A 23,756-nucleotide genomic window follows, 5' to 3' on the forward strand; every position below is an offset into this window, starting at 1 on the left:
CCGGCCGTGACGTCACAGCCAGAGAAAATGGAATCTGACAGTTTGACGTCATAAAAAATTTTTTAAGCTCAAGTGAGATGTTTTTGAGTAAAACTATTTTCTCGTCGCTTCTCCGCAGCTCTCGCCATCACCGCGACACCATCACGACGTTCAGGGCACCCGGAAGCGCAGTGACCCCCCTATGAGATCTTCCGTGAGCTACATGCTGTCGCAGGGGTCTGGTGAGCCAATCATGTCGCATCCGGACTACGAGCAGAACGCCCACCACCACGGGGCGCTATTGGTTCTCGTGCGTGGCATTGGACCCGCCAAGCCACGTTCCCTCCAGAAAGTTTTTGAGCGCATCCAACGCGTCAATACAGTGCGTATTGTGGATTCAGGTGGGAATCCACGAGATATCTGGGTGCGCTACATTCGTGACCATCCCGTGGAGAACAACGACTGGGGCGACTTTCAGACACACCGTCGCCTCCTGGGCCTCATCACTGTGGGCAAATTTGACACACAAACAGAACTCAATGAACTCTGTCGCATCCATGAATCACTGAAGGTTAAGTACACATCCACTTTGTATGATTCCCGGTGCCTCCTCTTTGGGCCCACCACCCACACTGCAGATGCTGCCACCACCCAGCCCGGAGGGGATGAAGACACAAAATCCATGGGAAGTGATACAGGGAGCAATAAAGAGAACAGTGGGGAAGTGAATACAAATGGGAAGGTGTCCACAAGTCCCATGACAAGCAAGAAACTCCAAGAGATCTTCACACCGCCGTCCAACTTCAAGAGTCGGGCATTCTTCTACCCTGAAAATGATGTGTGTGCCAACCTCGAAGCAGCCATGACGGAATTCATTGGGGCACTCTTCTGGGTGCTCGAATCCAAACGACTGGAGAGGTCACGCGAGAAGATCGACAAGGTGTCCCTGCTGCTGGCGCCCTTCGAGAAGAGAGACTTTGTGGGTAAGTTTTGTTGGCGATGTGCGATGGAATTCGGTCGGTGCTATCGATGCATATCACAGCACTTGATGCGCTCCACTGCCCCGCGCAATCTCGTGAACGAACTGGAAAATGATCCAGGGTGAAATTCATTCATGATGATCTTCTGCATTGCTCGCACAGACAAAACAATCGCGGGAAGTGGCTATTTATCGATGGTCACGTCTACTTCTTGGGCTTCTCAATGTTCTCCTTCAGTCACAAATTGTCTCAAGATTATTTGCTTTTTCTCTCTTTGCGTAACTTTTCTGGGAGGAGGGGAATTTACACAGTCGAGTAATTGATGTCGCTAACAGTTGGCATCATCCGTGAATAAAAAAAAACGTCTTCTTTGCTCATAAACAAATAAATGCCTTTGAGATCGCAGTAGGCAAATGAAAAGGGGCAAAAAAAAATCGAATAAAAACAAAACTTTCATTGCAGGCTTGGATCTCGAGTCCCGGAACAACCGGAAGCGTTGCATGGGACGCGTAACGAAGAATTTGGCAGACTTGACGCTTCAAGCCGGCTTAGTGGCTGAATCCTTGACACTCTTTCATGCCGCAAGTGAGACTCTGCGTGCCATAAGTGACTCACTGTGGCTCGGTGCGGCCAATGAGGGTCTCTGTGCCGCCTCGGCAATTCTCCTGTACCCCAATATGCGTCAACCGCAGCCACTTCAACGAAATGCTAGTCTCCAGGAAGCAGGATCACCGCAGCGTCGTGTTGCGCCCAAGGGCAAGAAAACCGGAATTGTGCAATCAAATGTTGAGGCTGATAGTGGTGTGGCCAAGTCCACATGTTCCTCCATGTCCTCCTCATCGTCTGAATCATCAACCTCATCACTCGCCTCGAGTCTCTCTCCCGGCGTCACGACGGGTAGTTCATCGAGTGTTTCAAGCATTGTGGCACCGCCAGGATCAATGGAAGACTCCCCCGTGGCACCTTTTCCGCCCAATATTCTCTCCCCTGAGGAAATTACAGCTCGCTACAGGGATGCAATAATAAACTACAGCAAGTACCGTCATGCGGGGATAATTGAGACCGAGGCAGCTCTCAAAGCTGCCCGGATTTGCATTGAACAGGGTCAGAATCTCGATGTATCCATGTTCCTGCAGAATGTGCTGTACATCAATCTCAATATGAGCGAACAGGAGAGAGTGCAGCGATTTGAAACCCTCACGGGGCTCTATGAGAAGATTGGCTACCACAGAAAGGCAGCCTTCTGCCAGAGATTAGCAGCCTGGCGGCATGTAGCTGCAAGCAATGCAAATCCCGACTGGGCGGCAAGCTATAGACTCATGTTGGATAGTTTTCCAGGGCATAAAATGTCTCTGGATCCCCTTGAGATGATCTCTCTCAATTCTGGATGGAAATGCCTTCAAGTGGACTTGTTGCAGCAACTCGTGCTGGCTGCTAAGAGGATGGATAATGCCTCCGTTGCGGTGCGACATCTCACCTACATGATTCAGACAATGTGGCCATTCCTGAGTCCAGCAGAACAGCATGAAGTTGCGACACATTTGCAGAATTTAGCAGCACAGTGCGAAGGGGCCCCAGTGCCGCTTGTTCTGGACTCAGGAAGAGTCCTACCGCCGGCAAATCTCACTGATTTACCCTTTTGCTGCCAATTGCAAGTACGAGAGCTCTCTCCAACACTCAGGCCACACAAAATAGCCACGAGTAAGGTGAGAAAATTCCGTTTTTTTTTTATAAAGAAAATTATTAAAAAGTCAATATGTTGGATTCTATAACAGCGCTGTTTTGATTTAATTAAAATTCTGAAATTTCAGGTACTTAAATGTAATTAATTACATATAAATACCTGTAATTATTACCATGTTAATAGCTCTTATATTCTTTAATTACTCTATGAATGTCTTTAATTTAAATTTCATAAGATTAACTGAAACATTTAATTCATTTCTAATGGATTTTAAAATAGAGTTTTTATTTAAATAATTTATAATGTTGTTAAGAGCTTTTTCAAATTTCTTATTTTCATGTTTAATGGAATATTGGAATTTCAAATTCAATTGCATTTATGACGGCATTACAGTCGGTAAGCTGCCACAAAATGAAGAGAGAATAAAATGCAAATAAAATCAAACACTTTGCAACATTTTGCAACATTTTATCAAAGCCATTCATGCTATAATAATGAGAGAAATGTATTGTGGAATCCCTTAATTGTCACGTTTTGATGCATTTAATTCTTCCGTGGGGGGAATTTCCAGGAAAAATTGGGAACAAAAGGAAGAAGTTTCGCACTAAAGGTGTGGTGGGAATGTTCAGGGAATATTCTGCAAAAGCTCACTCATCTACTAAAAAAGTTTTATTATCCTGGCTATTAAATAATTGGAAAGTTTCTTATTGTGAGTTTTCTTGCAATTTTGTACGACCCAGAGCACACAATCGATAAATTGATTTTTTTGATTTTTTTGAACAATACCAAAGCGCTTTGAATCCCACCGCTGCCACCAATTGTCAATAAATTATTGATTTTAAATTATTAAAAGAAAACTTATTTTCGGGACTTTCAGGTTGATTCTGGTCCATTCCTTTTCACGCCGATTCACTTCAGTACTGCCACGGGTGGTGGACAGCACAGAGGGAGTGCCGGAAGTGGATCCGGTGGTTCGGGGAGTACATCATCGCAACCTGTACAGTGGGTACAGCATGATGTGGGAGAAGTGTCACTGAAGCTGATGAATCCTCTTCCGGGGGAGCTGCATGTGTGTGATATGCGGCTCCTGAGTACGGGTGTTGTCCTCGAATCGCGTCCACAGACAATTTCTCTCGTCTCAAGTCCAGCAGCCACGTGCGTTACGCTCCAGGGAACACCACTTGAAGTGGGAACATTGGAAATTCTCGGCTACAGCACTCATACGCTGGGGGTGAAGAGCAACTGCAGATTGCGCGATATGCAGAGGAGTCGTCATCATTTGCCCACATCTGTAACTGTGGACGTCATTCCGGCACTTCCGACACTCTCGGTGGCAACTTCTCTACCCGAGAAGGGGATTACATTGTACAATGGTGAGGAGGCTGATGTTTCGGTGGTCATTACAAATACTGGTCCTGTACCCATTGAATTCTTGGAGGGTGCCATTCACTCCCAGCTGGATTCCGTTACACAGGGAAGAATCTTTCACTGGGTGACTGCTGAGGAGATGAAGAAGGTCCTCCCCATTGCTCCACATGCCACAGTCACATTTACATTGCGCATCTTTGGGGATGCTGACTTTATTGGGCCCGTTAATTTGTCTCTCTTATCCGCTGGAGCGGGCATGTCACCGGCTCAGGTGGCACATGATGGACCACAGAGTCTCAGTGTGGGCTCTACGAGTCTCATGACGGTGACATCGGGCCCAAGTACGCATAGTCGTGTTAGTTCACCAACGCACAGACGCAATACGGAGCTCACATCGAGTTTCCGTAGTACCCACTCAGGGCATTCCTCCTTGGCCACAGTGAGTCTCAATACGGCCACAATGGGAACGGGTTCCAGGCATATGGAGGCACAACTGAGACTGAGATTTTCCGGAGGGGCTGGCTATCAGGTGAGAAAAACAAGAATTTTACGGTGTTAAAGAGTACAGTGAATCCCACCGCTGCCACCAATTGTCAGGATTAAACACTAAAGAATAAATGTTCTAATATTTCTAGGAGGGCTATTGCCGTCAAGTGTCGGCTTCACTACCCCTGGAACTCCTGCCCAGTGCCCATGTAACGAATTGGGATGTCCTCCCTGCGGAAATACCATCGCAATTCTACTTGGTGCTGGATGTTGTGAATATGACGGGGCAGGAGATGGCACTGCAGTACACAGAACAGAAGAATATTGTCATTGAGGCAAAGGAGAGTTGCCGTATTCCTGTACCCGTGGAACGATGTCCCCTGGAGAAAATTCAAGCAGGAATGCCATGTGAATCCGGGAGTGTTGTCAGTGGGCATGAGGTGGATAACATTGAGAAGATCTGTTCGACCCACATTGCTGATCAAGTAAATCTACGTTGGAGCCTCATGGGGATGGAGACAAAGGGATTAGCATCTCTCAAGGGTATAACTCTTTCACCTGCAATGCTAGATCTCGTCACTGTGGCTCCTCTGCAGTGGGGTAAGTTTCTCAGTTTTGTGTGAAAATGAATTCTTTTTGAGAATTTTCTTTTTTGGCCACAAAGAAATTTCCGTGGACAACGAAAAGGTGAGCAGTACTGCAGAAATCTCCAAGATGACAGGAGAATGTGTCACCGTGGGTGTGTCCATCATCAATCTCTCCCCACAGCCACTACACAGACTCACAATTTCCATCCAATTCTACCAAGACTACCAGAATGGAATGCACAACTATCGCCTCGAGACACGGATTATTATGTCAGGACCCAATGAGTAAGCTCAGTTTAAAAAAAAAAAAGAAAAATCCCTTCAGCTTTACAATAAACTTCCATTTTGCTTTGCAGAATACTCATACCCTTCCTGGGACGCAGCGAGAGAGCCTCACATGAGTGCTCTGTGATATTTTTTACTCCAGGACGCTTCAAGGCGGACATTCAGTGTAGTGCCCAAAATTCCCAGATGGTCTCAATCTCCAGTCATGCCGCTGATTCATCATCAAGTGGCTGCGGGGTGTCATCCGTGGGGGCTATTACGGTGTCCGGGAATTCGGGGCATCGACCAGCAACGGATGCTCATGTTTGGCGCTTCACTCCACCCATTGAAGTCACCGTTATTGAATGATTCCGCCACTCCGTACACACTTCCATCAATACTGCAAATACTATGTTTATTTTTGTTATCATGGCTGAAGGAGAGAATATTGTGGAAAATAGGTGCAAATCTTAGCAATGAAAATTTTGTTGTTCTACTGATTCCTACAAGATTTTTTATCTTCAAATTCCTCTTGCCCGTTTTCTCCTAATTTTGCTGCTTTTGGGGACAATTTGATTGTTTCCTCAGTTCCTGAACATTTTACGAGCATAAAAAAGCATTATTAAGGACTCGGAGGAGGATCGGAAAGGATGAAAATGGATATAAAATGCTCTAAAATTGGTTTAGTTAATCTGAAAGTAATTCAATTAAATAATTTCTTTTTTGATTTAATTAAGTCAATATTCTTAGCGATTAAGGACATTAATTCTATCCCTCAAGGCCCCAAGAATTAGATTTCAAAAGTATTTAACAAAATTTTATAATTCTAAAACAAAATGGCGGTTTCTGAGACACCATTTTGGCTGCCATATTGCTTTAGTAAATCTTTTTCATTACAATCCAACGCCATTTTCCATTATTTCGTAATCACAGCCTCTTATCTATCTCAAAAGTTGATATCTAGACGTAAAGAGTAATTTATTAAGGGTTAAATATCAACTGAGTCGGCCATTTTTTTTTTAATTATTTCCAAAGTCATTCTTTCATATTTTTTCATCATTGTTGTTAATTGCTTGCGCCATCTGTGTAAAGGACTCGACTGTGTTACTAATTACTATAAAACATAACAATAGTTTTCATTTTATCTAGGGCAATGATGAGGAAAACGACATCTGTTGCAAACAAATAGAAATTAATACAATTTCCTGATTGTTCTTCATAAATCTGACGATATCTACAGAAATTCAAAATGTTAGCTCTTTTTTAGCACGTTTAGCCCTATATTTTATTATACTGGCTCTACATTTCACTACGATAGTTTTACAATGTTATACCTTTGCTCAGTTAGCTCTAAATACGTTACAATAAAATATTTTTTCACAAAAATAAAACAAATTTTATTTCACAATAAATTCCCCAGAATTTAGAGAATTTTCCGCTGTTTTCCTCCGGGAATTGAATGATTTGTTTTAATGGGTCGCCAACAAGATTCATCATCAACCCAATAACACATATTCGATGGTGAGTCTTAGGACTTTCGGTGGATAAGTTCCCACATCAATTTGGACTACTCTGTTACGTTTTCACTACTTGTCCATGAAAAAACATGGAAGTTATTGTAGGACTTTTTGATACTCAAATCATCGATTGCTTTATTTCGGCTATATTCGTCTTCATGTCTGCTCTTTTGCTGTGAGAAAATCTTATGTTAAGGAAAAAATTATGGCTGCTTCAGAAATCTAACCTTAAAAAATACGCCATTTTGAAAATCAGCAATCCTAAACTTTTCGTGAAGCTTTAACTTTTCTTTCTATTTTTTCCAGGATCATTACTTTAAACACAAATTTCAAAATTTAATTTCAAAATAATTGGCCTAATTGGCAATTTGAAGTGGGTTCATGATAGTTCGGGACAAAAGTAAAACAGTTTGTCCTCCTATATGTCGCAAAGTGTTACGGGACATGACCAAATGAAACTCGTCACATTTTTCAGAGCAACACCTTGGAGGTTGCGGCGTTGGGACAATCTTAGGAAATGTCAGTTATTTTCGTGACATCGTCGAGTGAACATCGCCAGCAGCGTAAACGCATTTATTCGACGGTTAAAGTTGGTTAAAACCGTGGAAATTCACACAAAAAAGTGCTTAAAGTGTGCAGTGGAGTGCTCCCCATGCGATTCTGTGGTAAATATCGCTGCAAATTCGCCCCTGCAAAAATAAGCCCTCCGTGGTGTATTGACACCTTTTTCTTCCATCGAGCGCGTGCCCTCCCGGAATTTTCTCACATAAGCATCTTCACTATCGTCTCACATTATTTCGCAACAGAGAAACATTTTCATGTTATGCTCCAACTTTTCCTCTGCATAAGTTTTTTTCCTCGTTGGAGCTCCGTGGGCTCTGTTGCCCGGTTTGCCCCTGGTTGCCCAGGGGTGCATTTTCTCCGGGGAGGGGTTGTTTTTTTTCCGTGCGCCCAGCCCTCTGGGGATCTGTGTGAGAGGAAAGGAGAAAACATGAGAGCCCCCAAAATGTCGATGGAGAGAGATCTTTTTACGCACACAGTCCATTTTCCTATTGAATAATATTGGCGAGCCAATACACTCTTGGTCAGCAATACACGCCCAAAAAGATTGATTTGATGGAGAAAAAAAAAACAATGATGAAAATTTTCGGAAAATTCACTTTTCCATGCACCAAGAAAAAAACTCACAGCATGGGGAAAATTGCAGAAAACTTCAAGGAGGTCACAAAAAGGGAATTTCAAAATTTACTTTTTTTTCATTGAATTTTATGAGATTTCCATGAAAAATTGCATTTCCTTGCAAAAATCTCTTGAATTGCTTCCACGTTTTTGCCATAAAAATACACTCTAAAGAGAAAATCACAAATAAATTGTTTTTCAAGATAATTTTCTGTAAAATCTTGTAAAGAAAAATTGTGTGAAAATATGAAAAAATGTAAATTTTCCTTAAATATACAATGAAAACACATTGAAAAGTTTCTAATAGTTTTCTTTGCTCACAAAGTTTTTTTTATCTATTTCCCCGCGAAGAAACCCAAAAATTCCGCTCTTACATAATTCCTTGCACCCAAAATGCGTGTTTTCTTTTTTGTGTGTCTCCCCTCGAACATGAGGAATGGGGCACACAACAAAACTCCTCGCGGGTTTTATTTTAGAGTTTTTTTTTATTAACGAGTGTGTGAGAAAATATTGAGATTATTTTTGAGCAATAAATTGTCAATTTTCATCTGTGTGCGAGTTTGTTTGGTGTTTTAGAAAAGATTTTTTTATTTGGAAATTAATTTGAAAAAAAAAAATATATAAAATACGTCACAAAATGTAATTTTTAAAAATATTTTTGGTTTTTCGAAAAAAATTACTAGAGAGTGAGAAGAAAAATCTTGCGTGACGTAAAACTTTCAGATTTTGTAGAAAATTTAAAAAAAAAATTATATTTTCAATAGAAATTATCTAAAAGAAAAAGGATTTTTATGCTTCATAAAGAAATAGTTTAATGGGTTTAATGGAATATAGATAACAAATAAAATAATGCGTAGTCTGAATGGAACGTGCTTGGTGAATAAACAAGATTAAGGCAGACGAATTTTTTTCCCGAAATTCAGCTAAATATTTAAACAAGTGAATTATTTTTATTGAAAAGAAGTAATAATTTGGGTCTCTGTAAGAACTTCTTGTGTTTCTAGGTCTTGGCCGAAATATATTTTTGATATTTAGTGTTTTAATTAGTACGAATTTAATTTACGTTTAAACATTTTCTAAATTCATTTTTTTAAGAAACAATAAGACTTTTTTTAAAAGGAACTTTGGAAAAATTTATCATCACACTTTCCTGTTCTCTTTAAAAAAAATTGTGTTATATCTGTAAAGACTTAAAAAAAAAGAGGAAATTGTGTAATAATAAATAAGAAAATATAAAACTTTATTTAAAAAAATGTTTTTTTTTCCTAAAAGTTTTTTTGCACCAGCATCTATTTAATTTAATTTAATAAAATATCCAAAATGACTCAATCCTTTAATTGATAAAAAACGAATTAAGAAAAAGATATAAATTACATAAAATTTTAAGACCATAATCAGGGCACTGGAGGCATTGCAAGAATATCTAAAAATATTACATTTTTTGTTTTTCTTCTGAAACTTGACACAACAAGGTCGTCCGAATTATAGTTTAAAAATTTTCCTTATTTTAGTTCAGCCTTGATGAGTAATGTTCTCCAATTAAATTTTTAGTTTTTAGTTAAAAACTTTTATAAAAACAAACTCCCCTTTTTTGCCAAAAGTCTCGGGTTAATTAAAAGTCTGTTTTATGTTTTTTGCAAGAAGATAATTTTTAGTAAATTGTAATTAAAACGTGGTAATAAGAAATATGTTAAACAGAGTATGAAAAAAAAAGTTTTAGAGTTGGTATAGAAATTATGACTGAACAACTTGAATGTTTTTTTTCCATTTACTCGTTTTTACTTATCATTCTTTAATTAAAGATTCTATTTCTTTTTCTCTTATTTCCTAATATGGGTTACATCTATGCAACTATTCCCTTTATTTTACATAATCTTTTATTGTTTTATTTTTAGTTTTCTGCCGTGGAAAGTCTCAACAACTGTAAACCCGAAAGAAAAAGAAACCTTCAAGACCAGCTGAAGATGAATTAAAGTTCCAACGGTGGATCGCAGAGGTTAAAGCTCTCGAGAGCTTGACAAAAAGAATAAAAGAAAAACTTTGAAAAAAAAAAGAAGTGTCTAAGTGACATAGTGCAACAGTCTTGTGAAAAAAAATCATCCTCAAAAGTTAAAAAAGAAAATTGTTAGTGTCTGAACGAAGGGATAGAAGACTTTCTGAAGTATTGGGGAAAAGTGTTCTAAATGCCCAAGAAAAATTGAGAAAATGGTGTGAAAAAATTGGAAAAGGATTTTTTTCGGGGTGTGTGCGAAGAAAGAAGACGCGGGATGGAAAGTGGGTGAAGATAGGTATGTTGGGCTACGCCTAAGTCTCGCGAAAAGATTAGAACGAAAATCCGGTGAACGTGGAAAAGCAAAAAAGAAAAAGGTAGAAAATCCGGCAGTGAAAAATTGTGCTGCCTTTTTTCTTGAGCTATATATTGCTTAGGGAAAAAAAGAAGAAGAAAAGTGTCTCCGGAAGTTCCTCAGAGTTGAAGAACTTCCTGGTTTGTGTATTGTTTAGTTCTCTTCGTTTTTTTTTCTTGCTCCACCCACATTCAACCCCAACATTTTGGGCAGAATAGAGAAAAGAAAAATTTTCCCCGCATTGTTCAAAAGAAGAAAATAAATAGAGAAGTATATTGTTTCGCATACGGAACGTTAAAAAAGATGGATGCGAGAATGTACATAAAACTGTACATAAAATGTGAGGTCCCTGGCAGTGGCTGAGGTCCTCCTAATTGAATCAATCCACAGCAAAATTGGGAAGTGTCAGAGGCGAAAAAAAAGTATAGAAATCAATAAGGGAAGCGTCTCTCTCGTGTGATTCTGTGTGTGACGAGGGATAGAGGCAGAAGGTGGAGTTGAGGGGGAGTGCGAAGAAAATTTCTGTGAAGATTTTCTCCACCTTCAAACAGTGTTAGAGTTTAAAGAAGTAAAAAGAAAAAATAAGAAAACAGTGAAGTTTTCCCTATCAATTTTCATTTCTCAATCTCCATTTTTTTGTGCTTGTTTCCATCTTATTTTGTTCTTCTGCCCAGAAAGAAATATATATGTATATAAAAAAAAGTTTTGAAGAGTAGTGTGCTAAAAAAGAAGTGTTGAAGTGCGCAAGAGAAATCCAAGAGTGAAATCTTTCCTCAACTGTGGAATAAACATCAAATTCGGCGTTTGAGGAAGAACATCGGAAGAAAAAAGGCTAAAGTAGAGCCTATTCGATTTTTTTCGGATATTTCCCTGTTTATTATCAACGGCAAAATAGCAATCACACTAGTGTTTTTGTTGAGAGAGAATCATCCAAATTAAAAGGGGGGTTTCGAAATCGACAAAACACAGTGTTGTGTTCAGGAGGACGCCCCTGAAACGCCTCCATGAAGAATCCGAGGCAAAATGGTACGCGAGACTCGACACCTTTGGGTTGGAAATTTGCCCGAAACAGTACGCGAAGACCGAATTCGGGAGCATTTTAAAAGGTGAGTCTATCCATGCAATTTCCTACATACATATATTAGTCATTGTATAAAACTGTCTGTGGACCTGATGAAATGTCGAATATTTGCCGATAAGTGAGATTTTTCAAATTGAGAAAAACATAGAAAGCCGAAAAAGATATAAAACTATTGTTGTTAAATATTAAAGCCTCTATTTCAATATTAAATTTATATCTTGTTGGAATTTGACACGTTATAAACTACTAGGAAAAATATTACATACAGATTTCGTCGGAAAATAATACTGATTATATAGATTCATGGAAATTAAAGTTTCTTACCTGTAGAACTACATAAAATAAATCCTTCCCAAAACTAATACCCTTTTGAAAGCTTTCAGTACTAACACAACACAAAAATTACTAACTTAACGGATCTAAACCAAAAAAGAATTCATTCCATATTTGGTCTTGAACGTCGGAATAACGCAAAGATGGCAATGGACGCAAAAGAAAAGGAAAATCAACTTAGTCTCCTAACTATTAAAAATATACTATTTAGATGAGAAAAAATTGTTTGTAAAAGGATTATGAAACTTGTGGTATTTAAAGGTTTGGTTAAATGACTTAAGAAACTTTACGGGGACAAATTCCTAAAAACAATTATTCAAATCATTTTAATAATATTTTTAATATTTTCAGTTAATTAACCAAAAAAAATCTAAGTATATCTTTCTTTAGTTTCCAAAATTAAGAAACCATTCCTTATTAAATCTAATTGTTAGTTTATGATTGAATATCTTTTTTTGTTAAAAAGAAAAGTTAATGTTTTGTAAAACTAATATAAAATGTACTGGTAAGCTGACCAAGCTTACGAGAGCTGTGTTTCTTTCAGTGTACCAATTTTGTGAGAGCAAACTAGAACGCAAATTCATTTAAATACGCGCAAAGTCGGGAAAAGTTGAAAAGTCATCCCGCAAGAAATCTTTAAAACGCCATATCTCGGGAACGGCTCCATAGATTTTCGAGTTTGAGCTATCGTTGGAAAGGTCTTAACCTCAACTATCATATATTAAAATATGAAGTCAATCGATAATAGCATTTTCGAAATATTCGAGTTCGAAATTTTCGAAAATTTTTATTTTGACTTTAGCGCCTCTCGCGGTCATTTTTCGAAGTTGCAATGTTCTAGACATTTGTAGAGCTTCACGAAACCTTTCATTTGCGCTTGAGTTGATTAAAATCGGACTTGTAGAACCCGAGATATGACATGCCAACTTTGGAAGGCTATATCTCGAGAACGGCGACATAGATTTTCTTCATTTTTGGCATGGAGCTAGATAATATGGTCAGCTATAACATATCAAAAAATGAAGCAAATCGATAATGGCGTTTTCGAGATATTAATCGAAAACTCATCGAAAATTTTGTTTTTGATTTTTGGCCCCCTAGCGGTCACTTTTGAAACTTCGGATGTTCTGGAGAGTTGTAGGGTTTGTTGAGATCTTTCATTTGACCCCGGGTTGATCAAAATCGGTCAAGCCGTTTTCGAGTTATGGTCGATTTTCGATGAAAAATTGTGGCAGCCATATTGGCTAAACGGCTTGACCGATTTTCGAAAATGAGGTATCGTTGGAAAGCTCTTGATGTCCCCTACAACATATCAAAATTTCAGATTTTTAGCTATTACAGGGGCTGAGATATAGCGAAAACAAAATTTTGAGGTTATTCAAAATGGCGGACGGAGGGGTGGGGGGGTGGATTTGACCTCATAATCGGATGTCTTCCGGTCGATATTTAAACTTTGCCGTTTACCGCAAGTCTCTATCTATTACCGTTCTCTTGTAATTTAGCAAAAGGTTCCGGACGGACGGACGGACGGACGGACGGACGGCCGGAAAAAATTTTTTGGCGCATACGTTTTTTGGAATGTGGGGACCCTAATTCGTGCTCATCCCAAGTTTGAGCCCGATCTGACGACTTTCGATTTTGCTCGGTACACAAAAGCTGTGTCTGAAAGAAACACAGCTAAAATTGTAAAAATTCATTTAATAAAATAACAATGAATGTATTTTAATCAAATAAAAATTATTCTTTATTAAAATAAGTTTAAAAAAATATAGAAATTAACACATTGAAAAAACAAAATTAAGTAAAAATTCCATATGATTCAGGAATGGTCTAAGTCTAAATTGTAATTCTAAATTGTAAGTTTGATTTTTCAGTCATTTAACATAAAATCTAACAAAATATGTATTTTTTTGTTTTGGAACTATGTATATAGAAAAAATTTTAAACAAAATGGCTCCCAAGAAATACATAATAAAATAAAATATGTATCAGACAAAACTATATACTCTCAAACTATACGTGCTTTGGACCTGTTTTACAAATTTCACCGAATTGTTTATTTCCTGTTTAGTTGTCAGTGAAGAGAAAAGTTTTGTAATTTATGAAGTCCTTTCCTTGCCCTCCACCACAGAAGGTCCCTCAATGGTGCATTTTGTGTGAAAAAAAGTCACTACATAGCGTTGTTTTTTTTTCTTAGAAAACCTTACACCTCCGTTTTTAACCATAAATCTCATATTGGCATGCCGAATATTGCTATAAATGGAAATTTTCTATTAACCATCTTAGTTTATATATATGTAGAGAGAAGAGGTATATAATATGGTGAATTTTTCATCAAGTCTGTGTGTCGTGCTATTCAACTTTGCCATTTTAAGACTAAAAGAATTACCAATTGAAAATAGTTGCTGGGTTTATATATGGTTAGTACCTACTCTCATAGAGAAACTTATACTAGCTCGGTGGGTTATGTTGCAAGGAGAAGAACGCAAAAAGCAAAGTATTTCCACCATTTTAGGGAACTTTTATGGATTTTCGTTGAGCTGGAAAGGTATATATATCTCCATACACCACCACGGGAAAATTGGATGTTCTTTGCTGTAAAGGGGGTTATAATACATTTTCCTAAAAGAGACAAGCCCTGTAATTTGTATGGTATGGCAGAACAAGGAGAGAATAATGCTTTTCTCTCTTACTTTTGCTCCTGCCCAAAAATTCGTCCGTTCGGTTGTCTCAACAGGGCTCAAAGTGCACCCCTTAGGATATTATTCCCTTATACATATAGAAAGGAAAATATAATAATTTTATAAGTTCCAAGTACGTATTTTCTCAATATTATATATAGGTACATGAAAGCCAGCAAAATTTTATAGGTACCTATATGTGTTCATAAGTATTGAATAGTATAGAAAAAAAATAAATAAAAAAAGAGATATCGCAATGGGGGGAGAGAGGAAATAATACAACGTCGTGAAATATGTATGTACGTAAGTTTGAGAAGGTAGAAAATATAATATAAATAATGAGAAGAAGAAATAAAGAAAAAAAGACGTATAAAAAGGTATTTCCTTCATGTTGAAAGCAAAGAGAAAAATACTGGTATTGGCGGGAGAGAGATACAATGCTGGGGAATTTGTATGGGATTGAGAGAGATGGAAAAAACTAACGCAATAAATTGCAATCAATGTTTTCACATTGGCCACCATAGCAACTATATTTATTTAGACTTGGTATATATATAGACATACCTATAAGTGCTATGGAGATATAAAATGGGCAAATGTGTACAATTCTCTTCTTCTATGTATTATAAATACACAGCAATGAAGGAGTACATAATGAATGTTGGAAAAGAAACTTGGTGGAACTCCACCACTCTAAAAGTCTTCTCTATACCTATATTGGGGACTTTTGCAAAAGGAGAAGAGCCCAAACATGAGGAGTGTGGAAAATGTCGAAAAAAATGCCAATTTGAACGCTTTTACGTGGCAAAAACGTCACTAATGCATGCAAAAATGTGGAAAATACAGCAAATTCATGCAAATTGCGCAGAGAATATTGATAAAATGGCAAAAACTCCATGTTTTTTTTTTGTATTTGACATTTTCAATATCAGCATAGCCTGTTCTTTCGACAACTGTGTACGAATTTCCTCATACATATGGGGTTTCTTCTTGGGAGGAATGAAGAGCATACATTGTACATGGCTGCTAAATATGATGGTGGAATGAAGGAAAAGACAAATATTTTTTAAGCAAAAAAAAATGTAAAGAAAACGATGTGAAATGTACAGAAAAGGCTGAAGATGATGAGGAAAAAAAGTCAGAGACAGAAATTGTTGGGAACTTGAACGAGCTCGGGCTGCTTGAAAACCATCGAGTCGATGTTTTCAGCATGGCCAGTATTTTATATATATACGTGGTATTCTGTGAGAAATATAATACAGAAAGTATATATACAAAAGGAGAGATAGCATGGATGGGATTACGTGTGCGATAGAGGGAGAAGCAGTGTATGAGTCAGGGCTGTTCATATAGCTAGATGTATATACCTACATATATTGTACATAGGGAGAGTATTATGTAGAACAGAGACCGCTCTTCAGTACTTTTCCTATATAATAAAAACATACACATAGTGCTACAATACACACAACCACAAATGCGAATGAACGGACTTTACTTCACCACTTTAGTCCATCCTCTTTGCACTTGTGCCAAAGACAGGGATAGATGGTAAAATGGTTGACGATATAATTATATATATTTTATATTATAAATATAGAGGAGAGAGAGACGTAGTATTGTGTGTATATATAATCCAGTATAAATCGTGTAGAAATTATATGTATACGGTCGATAGATGGATGAGTATACGAAGGGGGGTGGTAAGAGAGAGGAAGGGAGTTTGTGGATGTTACGACGAGGATGGTTAGAGTGAAAAATAAAGATTGGCTGCTACAGTAGTACGAAAGAGCAGCAATGTGTTTTGGATGAGATGGAAACAGGCGAGATTTATACGATCTATGGAACATGTGAACTACGGGGGCTCTAAGGGGGGAGGTAGATACACAAAAAAACACAAATGGATCGCTGCTTTATGGCTATGCTATCGCCTCTTGTCGCACACGTCGAAAAAAAGAGTCCAAAGCGACAATTCAGCAGAAGAGAAATCCATTGGGGCTCATGAAATCATTCCATTTCACTTCATCTCCCATACCGTGATGTGTCTGGTGCCATAAGTGTGAGCAGGATGTGTGCTGAAACGTGAGATTATGAAGAGGGAGGAAGAGAGATGAGGAATTATATGTATACGGATACGAAATTTTCAAATAAAGTCCTACAGCAGAGAGATTTTTTTGCTCTCTCACCATATCTAATGAAACATATATATATAATACATAAATATGACTATATGTAGACATTCGATGCCTTATGTGAGATATAGGTATATGTATATTTTATGATGGCAGCAGCAGCAGCTTCAGAAGCAGCACACCCAACAGGAGCGAACAGCTCCAACTGCGGCAATTCATGGAAATACCACAAGAACGAATGAGATGGTCCTATAGTCCGTATTACCTTCTCACTTACACATCATCCCATTTGAGCAGTGTCGGAATATATATAATGCATTATATGTATATAAGTTTTCAATTCACATTGTGACATTGTTGCCAACTTTATGTGAAAATTTTTGAAATATTTCCCTGGAATTTTTTCATCTCCTTCCGTAGTTGGTTCTAGTGTGTACCAATAATCTTACCTAGAAGTTCTATATATGTTCGAAAACTATAAATTTTGAAGTTGGAGTTTGGAATGGAGAAACTAATTCATACATAGTACATACATAAATTCCATTGTTGCCAAGTTTGAGCCTGAGTTGAATCAGGAAATCAATGCATACAGCTATATTCTTTAGCTGTCCTATTATTAGGTTTTATAAATACGTTAATAATAAAGACTTTTCGTGTGTTTGTAGTTTAAGAAAATCCTTTTACAATCTGAAAGATATTTGATTAATATTCGAGGGAAGATGAAATCTCGGAAAGAACTTTAAAAACTTAACAGGGAATTCTAGGGCTTATTACTGTAAGCATAAGAAGAAATTATACGAAATAATGAAAAAGAATCAAATGGGTAACGTTGAGAATTGTAGAGAACTAAATAAAATATAAGTACAAATACAGAAAGAATGTTTTTTTTTTGCTTTAATCGGAAAAAAAGAATGTGTTTTGATCCCAATTGCTATCTACAGTACCTAATCAATTTAGACGTAGTTTATGCACAAAATGTCCGAAGATTTTATGACTTTCCCACATCATATCGCATAAAGTTGGAATATCAAAGTGAATAGGAGAAACTATAAATTTTAACTGGATTAAATATGTTTTATGTGCAATATAAGAAACAGATTTTGGACGTTCTCTCTTCCGACACTACGAGATAATTCCACAATGATGAAGAAAAAAAAGTCATCTTCACCATGAATATTCCTTGAATTTCTATAGAACTTTATGAAAAAGAAGCAGATATACATAATTTTCATTTATCGAGTCATTTACTTGGTGGTTCATGTGCAAATGTTTAAAAGGAAAGAAGGAACAAAATGAAAATATCATAGAGAATGATAATGAAATGTTGGCATTAAACTGTTCTCTAATGGAACCGAATGAGGGCTGATTTCTATATATGAAAAGCTCGCTGAATTCTATACCATGTTTTGCAATTGAGTTTGTCGTTCTCCTTTGGATATGTAATATGGAACGAACAAAAAAAAACACCCTGTATAGAGATAAAAATTTGAGAAAATGTTGCTTTTGTTCAACAAAGCTAAAATTTCTACATTTTCACCATATAAACTATATATGCAATACGGTTGAATATATAGCTAAAAAAATGGAGTCAAAAGATAGTGTGAGACCAAAGAGAAAATGCTTTTTTTTAACAAAAAAAAAGGTGAAGAAAAAAGATTTTATATTAAAAAAAAATGAGAAATGAAGGTGAGAAGTGTGCAGAAAATGCTTCTGCAGAAAATACCTCTGTATGCTTCTTTTTATTCACAGAGTAGAATAAATAATTGTATAGTAGAAAATGAACAAAATGTCTCTTGCAGCTGAAATGCTAAAGAAAATTTCACATTTCATCTCAAATGGAGGAAAAGACTTCTTGTCTACATTGTAACACAAAATGTACATTGTACTAAAGGTATACCGGTAGCAGCTACATACAGAGGGTTACCGGGGAGACGAAGAGAAAAGAGCGAAAATATCATTAAGGCTGATTAAATTAGATAAGAAATTTTACATTAGAAGCTGCAATGGGAGGGACTAACAGAGACTAACATGGTTTAATTCAGGAGTATGTTTTTGTCTATCTCCCTGTTAACTTGTTAGATACAACTTAGAAATTAAGAAAAAAAGAGACTTGTCGAGTAATTCATTAGCGAGAGACAAAAGACCAAGAATAGGGGGAAACAAAAAAAAGTTATATTATCGTAGAACTACAGAAAGAGAAAATTGAAAATGTTTCTTTAAGAGGATACAAGTTTGGTAAATCCTTGAGTTTATTTGTGCAAAAGTATGATAAAAGGCACCACTGTATGTAAAACATTTATTTGTAGCTCTGAGGTAGATCCATGAGAAATCATGGCTTAAAATATTTACTTATCCTGTGGAATTTCCGAAAATTTCTCTTGCCGTAAGAAGGGTATTTATTGCTGTTATTTACCGAGAAAATTTACCTGACTTTGGTGTTCTATTGTTATTTTATCATTTTCCAAAAAGTTAAATGGACAATTTTATGTATTTGCTTACCTATGTAACCTAATTCCAAAGCCGTAATGATTTTAGTGTAGCCTAGTTTAATAAATTTTGCAACCTGGTAAACTTTGAATTGTTTATTACCTGAAAAAAACTTTTTAACCATATTTTATTATCCTAACTAGTTTAAAGGGAACTAATACCTACCTTTTGTGCTTGTTTGTTGATTCTCTAAAAGGGATTGAAAGTGTTATGAATAATAATAAAAAAGGCGATATAATTGGTTAAACTATGAATTTTAAACTGAAATATTAAGGAAAAGAAATGCAAAAAACACCATAATAAAGGAAAAATCTTGTTCATTGCAATTTATAAAACAAAAAACCCGGCACTTGAAACTTGGTATATTTTCTTCCATTTTGATGTGTTATGTTTATAGAGGGGGTGGCTTATCTGATGGGAATTCACTGGAGCCTAACAACAGCAACTCCATTGAGTATTCCATATGATGTTTAAAAGTTTGAACATGATGGCACTAGCCAGGCTGTCTCTTTCTCCTATATTCCACATTGAATGAGGCTGGAAAAATGTTGAAGTTTTTTTTATATAATAAAAAATCGAGTTTTTTTTTCTATAAACAGTTTCTACTGGGTGAAAAGCTTCTCTGATTATATACGTGCACATTTATGTATATATTTTTATTCCATTTGGTAGATTACAATCGTTGGATGGATGGATAGGGAAAAAAAATGAGAATCGTGGGGGTAAAGGGAAAATATTATTGCTGTACAATACGAAATGCATTAAATGCAGAGAGAATTTTCCAGAATTGGATTGTAGAATGATGGGGGTGAAAAAAGTTTGCTACATAGGAAAATTCATACGACGTCATTTATTCGGAAAAGTTTCCATTATATAGAGGAAAAATAAATAAAATCAAATTAGAGAAATATATTAATTAGCATATTGCAATTTCAAGAGTAGATTTTCCAAAAGAGTAAAATAAACTTATTAATGGGAAAAGACAGACATAATGTAGTTATATTATAAGAATAATATGAAATTTTAATATAAACACGGACTTTCATGTCTGTGAGATGAAGGTATTTATAAGATAAATAAAATTTAATGATGAAAAAAGTCAATATATCCGTCCGGCAAATATTATCATAATATTTAATTTCTTTCAAGATTTCCATTTATGCAAGGCTTCTTCTTTACTTCTTTTAACAAAAAAAAGAACGTAATAACTTTTCAGATTCTTACTGAAAATGACATCCGTTCAATTAAGGAAATCATTTATATCGTAATCCTTATTTTCTTTTTCACATTCAACTTTGTAACATCTTACATAGACTGGTGATGGACTGTTTTAGCTATAAATTCTTCTTTTTGTTAGACTCTATTTGCATGTAAGGTGAGTTTGTAAAATTGCATGGTGAGGAGACACCTGAGTCAATTAGGAACGGATTGTATGGGGAAGATTGAAGATGGATGAAGAAGACGCGAGACATGAAGTTGAAGCCAAGAATGAGTTGAAGAGAGTGCGGAATTAAATGAATTTATTCCACCATTCCATGAATATTAATTTTTTTCTTTCTTACTCTTTTTTTTTGCTTCTCCACCTCACTCGATCTCATTTTGAATCTCAGAGAGGTGTAGTAGTTAGGTATATAGAACTTCCACGATGTAGAAAATGTCATCCATTTTGTATTTTGGATGATGAGGTGGTTTCCCCACAAAAAAAAACCAATAAACAAGTTCAAAGCGTTCAAAGCTAAAAATGCTTTCTCTCTTCCAAATAAAGTATCAGTGACATTATCGAAAATACTTAATTATCGGCCCGTTTTTCTTTCTTAATGATTCTTCTAATTGAGTCCACCTGTTTTCTTCTATACTCTCACCTCTTGGATATTCTTTCCATTAAGCTTTAGCAGTTTAATGTTAATCTAAAATGAAAGAATTTTTTTTAAAAGAACTTTGAATTCTCTGTGTGATTCTCATTAGAATTTCACTCAAAGATAAAGTTGAGGAAGGTTTTGTTTTATTGAAAAGTTCAAAAGTATGTCATTTTATCGCCCTTTCTAGAAAAAGAATCCATCCAATAGACCCTTCATTAATGTCCGGAAATCGATAAGTGCGGAAGAATAAGTAATTGACCTTGACGGAAAGTATTTTCCATTAGAAAATAGAGTTTGTATAGATAATTTTGTATATATGTTCATGTATTTTTTGTTATGGGGGGAATATTGTACATTGCTGTGGGCGTAATACAATTCCCCCTTCCTCGTAATTTCTTAATAGCCGGTCACTTATTTACGTGGGGAAATCGATTTTCTATATATTAAGCTCATTATAAAGTGATGATCATTGGCATAAAGAAGTGGAGTAAGGGAGTCTAGTATCTGACACGGAAATCCTTATATACAGATTGCTAAAAAATTCATCACAATTGAGTCTAGCTATACGTTGGATAAATCTAGATTTCTGCTGTGAATGTATCGATCAAAGAGAATTTCTACGTAATACTGAACTAGAATCTTTAATTTAGAACTTAACTAATTATAGTAATAAATAAGGGAATGAATTAAAAGTATACGATGATTCAGTTAATCTTTCCATTAATTTATTCTATTAATTAAAAGAGAGAGAGAAAAAATCTCATTTTTTCTTCACTTACCGGGGAGTGATTAACTAATGACTCGATACGAAGGAGCCGGAATTGACTGAGGAAATAAATAAACGAAAGAAAATCGCGCTTGGGAATTGAAATACTTATGTACATAATAATGTGATGAAAAATAAGCTCTAAAAGGAGGGAGATGAAGAAAAAACTGAGCAGGAGGTAATGTAAATTTCCTCTGTATATTTTTTTTCTTTGCCCAATATTCGTTTGTTATAATTAGAAAATTAGAAATTTGTCAGTTCTATTTTTTTGAGATCGTCTCTGCATTGGATATTTCAAAGGCTTATTTTCACAATAGATGTCGCTGCTGTATGGTTTAGCCCTCTGGCGTTTAAAAAAAATCATTTTATGTGCAATTTCTTTAAATGCCGGCTTTCTCTCTTCAGTAAAACCAAACTGCATAGGTACTGTCTATCTTATGCCACAAGAATATCACGTGAATTTCATCTGACAGACTTTGCAAGTAAAACAAATTCAGCTTTTTGCTATATTTTCTTTCACTGTCAATTAATATACAGTGAAATTTTCCATTTTAGGTAATTTCACATTGGATTTTGTATTTGTATCATGCGAAATGCTTCATAAGGGAAATGCAATGTCAATCAAAAAATAAAAAGGATTTACATCTCTTACATCCTTCACGTTGTGTGTCGCTTTTTTTTCTTGTCATCTTGGGTCTCTCTCCACTAATATTCATGCTACATGTTCTTTTTACATTTCCATCCATTTGTGCTTCTCGTTCTCTAATTTAATTTTCCATCTGCAAGATAGACAGACAGACATAGGAGACAGACAGCCAAGACTAAAATTAGTGTTCATATTGCATTCATCGTCTTGGTATAAGACGTAAATGACAATATTTCTCTGCATTGTGCATAAAATAGGGTGTGTCGTATAAGAAATAGATACAAAATCAAATATATATGTACAGTACACTACCCTTTGTGTCCCTCTCAATGAAATCAAACTAATGAAATATTCTTGAGTTCTTTTTTTTTCGCATATCCGCAATAGTCGAAATTTTATTTCAAAGAGCTTTTTGAGATATTTATATATGGCAAGCTAATGAAGTGTTCCACTTCGTTTATTTGCAATTGAGTTCATTTTCGTACATTTTCTTGACGAATGTATTAAAATTAAATCTGACAGTCTTTTATTGCATTATTCTTTGTTCGAAGAAGTTTTTTTTTCAACCCAACTAAACTTGTAAGAAATTTTCCACGGAGAATTTGTGGCAAAAATTTGAAGGAGAGAAGAAGAAAAAACAACACGCTAAAGAATTACGAAATAGCCAAATAGAGACGATCTCTTGAGGTGGTATAAAATTAACTATACAAAAGATTATATTCAGAGGTCATATATACCGTCATTTCCGAATATTTAAATTAAATTTTATTAATCTTATGTGAAGAGATTGTTGTGTCCTCGAGTAAATCACACACATCTATCAGGTTTTTGAATTGATTTTGGTGGTTTATGTCCAAATAGAAGAAATTTTTCACAAGAGAACCAATTAAGAAAAAAGCTGTGGCGAAGAAAAAAAAAAGAAAACTACGTACTTTGTAGGCTACTTTTATTGTTGTTGTATTAAACCAGTCAAGGTGTAGAATATCAGTGAGAACCACAATTTAACCCTCACCCTGTGTGGTTTTCCTCACAAGAAGATGAAACGTCTCCGGCTGTAAAACAAGTGAAATACAAAAATAGAAATATATAGCATTATGAATTCAAGTCTTTCATCTTACAATAGGGTAGATGGGGGAATTTTTATTCCTGTTTCATCATCATGGGATTATATACATAATATTTTATTTCTGTCTCCGTCTAATGTTCTTCCTCTCTTACAAAAATACTAAACAACAATTTATAATTTATTCTATATGACGAGAAAATTAGATATCTAGCAGAAGGAAAAGGTTTTCTTTTTGTGTAGCAGTGTTGGAAGAATATATTTGCCAATCAATAATGAAATAATCAATATTTTGTCTTGAAGTAAACTAAACTATGTA

At 36.0% G+C, this 23,756-nt stretch overlaps 3 protein-coding genes across 6 annotated transcripts in view; 2 read left to right on the top strand and 1 right to left on the bottom strand.

Moving 5' to 3' along the window:
- LOC129790699 (transmembrane protease serine 9-like) overlaps positions 1-23,756 on the bottom strand; it is a 776,474-nt gene that overhangs the window by 554,584 nt on the left and 198,134 nt on the right. The gene's annotated exons all lie outside the window — the stretch shown is intronic.
- On the top strand, positions 15-5,848 carry LOC129790659 (protein brunelleschi). The gene is made up of 6 exons (XM_055828280.1): positions 15-962; positions 1,422-2,665; positions 3,521-4,540; positions 4,647-5,097; positions 5,162-5,369; positions 5,441-5,848. The coding sequence occupies exons 1-6, from the start codon at positions 182-184 to the stop codon at positions 5,715-5,717; spliced, it is 3,981 nt and encodes a 1,326-aa protein (XP_055684255.1). The 5' UTR covers positions 15-181; the 3' UTR covers positions 5,718-5,848.
- The window catches only part of LOC129790638 (protein split ends), an 89,198-nt gene continuing 72,828 nt past the window's right edge, over positions 7,387-23,756 (top strand). The window contains exons 1-3 of one of the 4 annotated variants that reach the window (XM_055828236.1): positions 7,388-7,530; positions 9,940-10,411; positions 11,064-11,495. In XM_055828236.1, coding sequence (XP_055684211.1) covers positions 11,413-11,495 — 83 coding nt within the window. In that variant the 5' untranslated portion in view covers positions 7,388-7,530; positions 9,940-10,411; positions 11,064-11,412. Of the gene's footprint in view, positions 7,531-9,939; positions 11,496-23,756 lie in introns of all 4 variants that reach the window. The other 3 variants (XM_055828237.1, XM_055828235.1, XM_055828238.1) reach the window with 3 other exon arrangements.

Source organism: Lutzomyia longipalpis, chromosome 2 (assembly GCF_024334085.1).
Source record: "Lutzomyia longipalpis isolate SR_M1_2022 chromosome 2, ASM2433408v1".
Taxonomy (NCBI): domain Eukaryota; kingdom Metazoa; phylum Arthropoda; class Insecta; order Diptera; family Psychodidae; genus Lutzomyia; species Lutzomyia longipalpis.

What these genes read in the sequence shown, in the direction of transcription:
- LOC129790659 (XM_055828280.1), top strand. Translation starts at nt 182, where the DNA reads ATGAGATCTTCCGTGAGCTACATGCTGTCGCAGGGGTCTGGTGAGCCA. An exon ending in TGTGGCTCCTCTGCAGTGGG is followed by an intron (nt 5,098 to 5,161) that starts GTAAGTTTCTCA and finishes TTGGCCACAAAG; the next exon opens with AAATTTCCGTGGACAACGAA. An exon ending in ATTATGTCAGGACCCAATGA is followed by an intron (nt 5,370 to 5,440) that starts GTAAGCTCAGTT and finishes TTTGCTTTGCAG; the next exon opens with AATACTCATACCCTTCCTGG.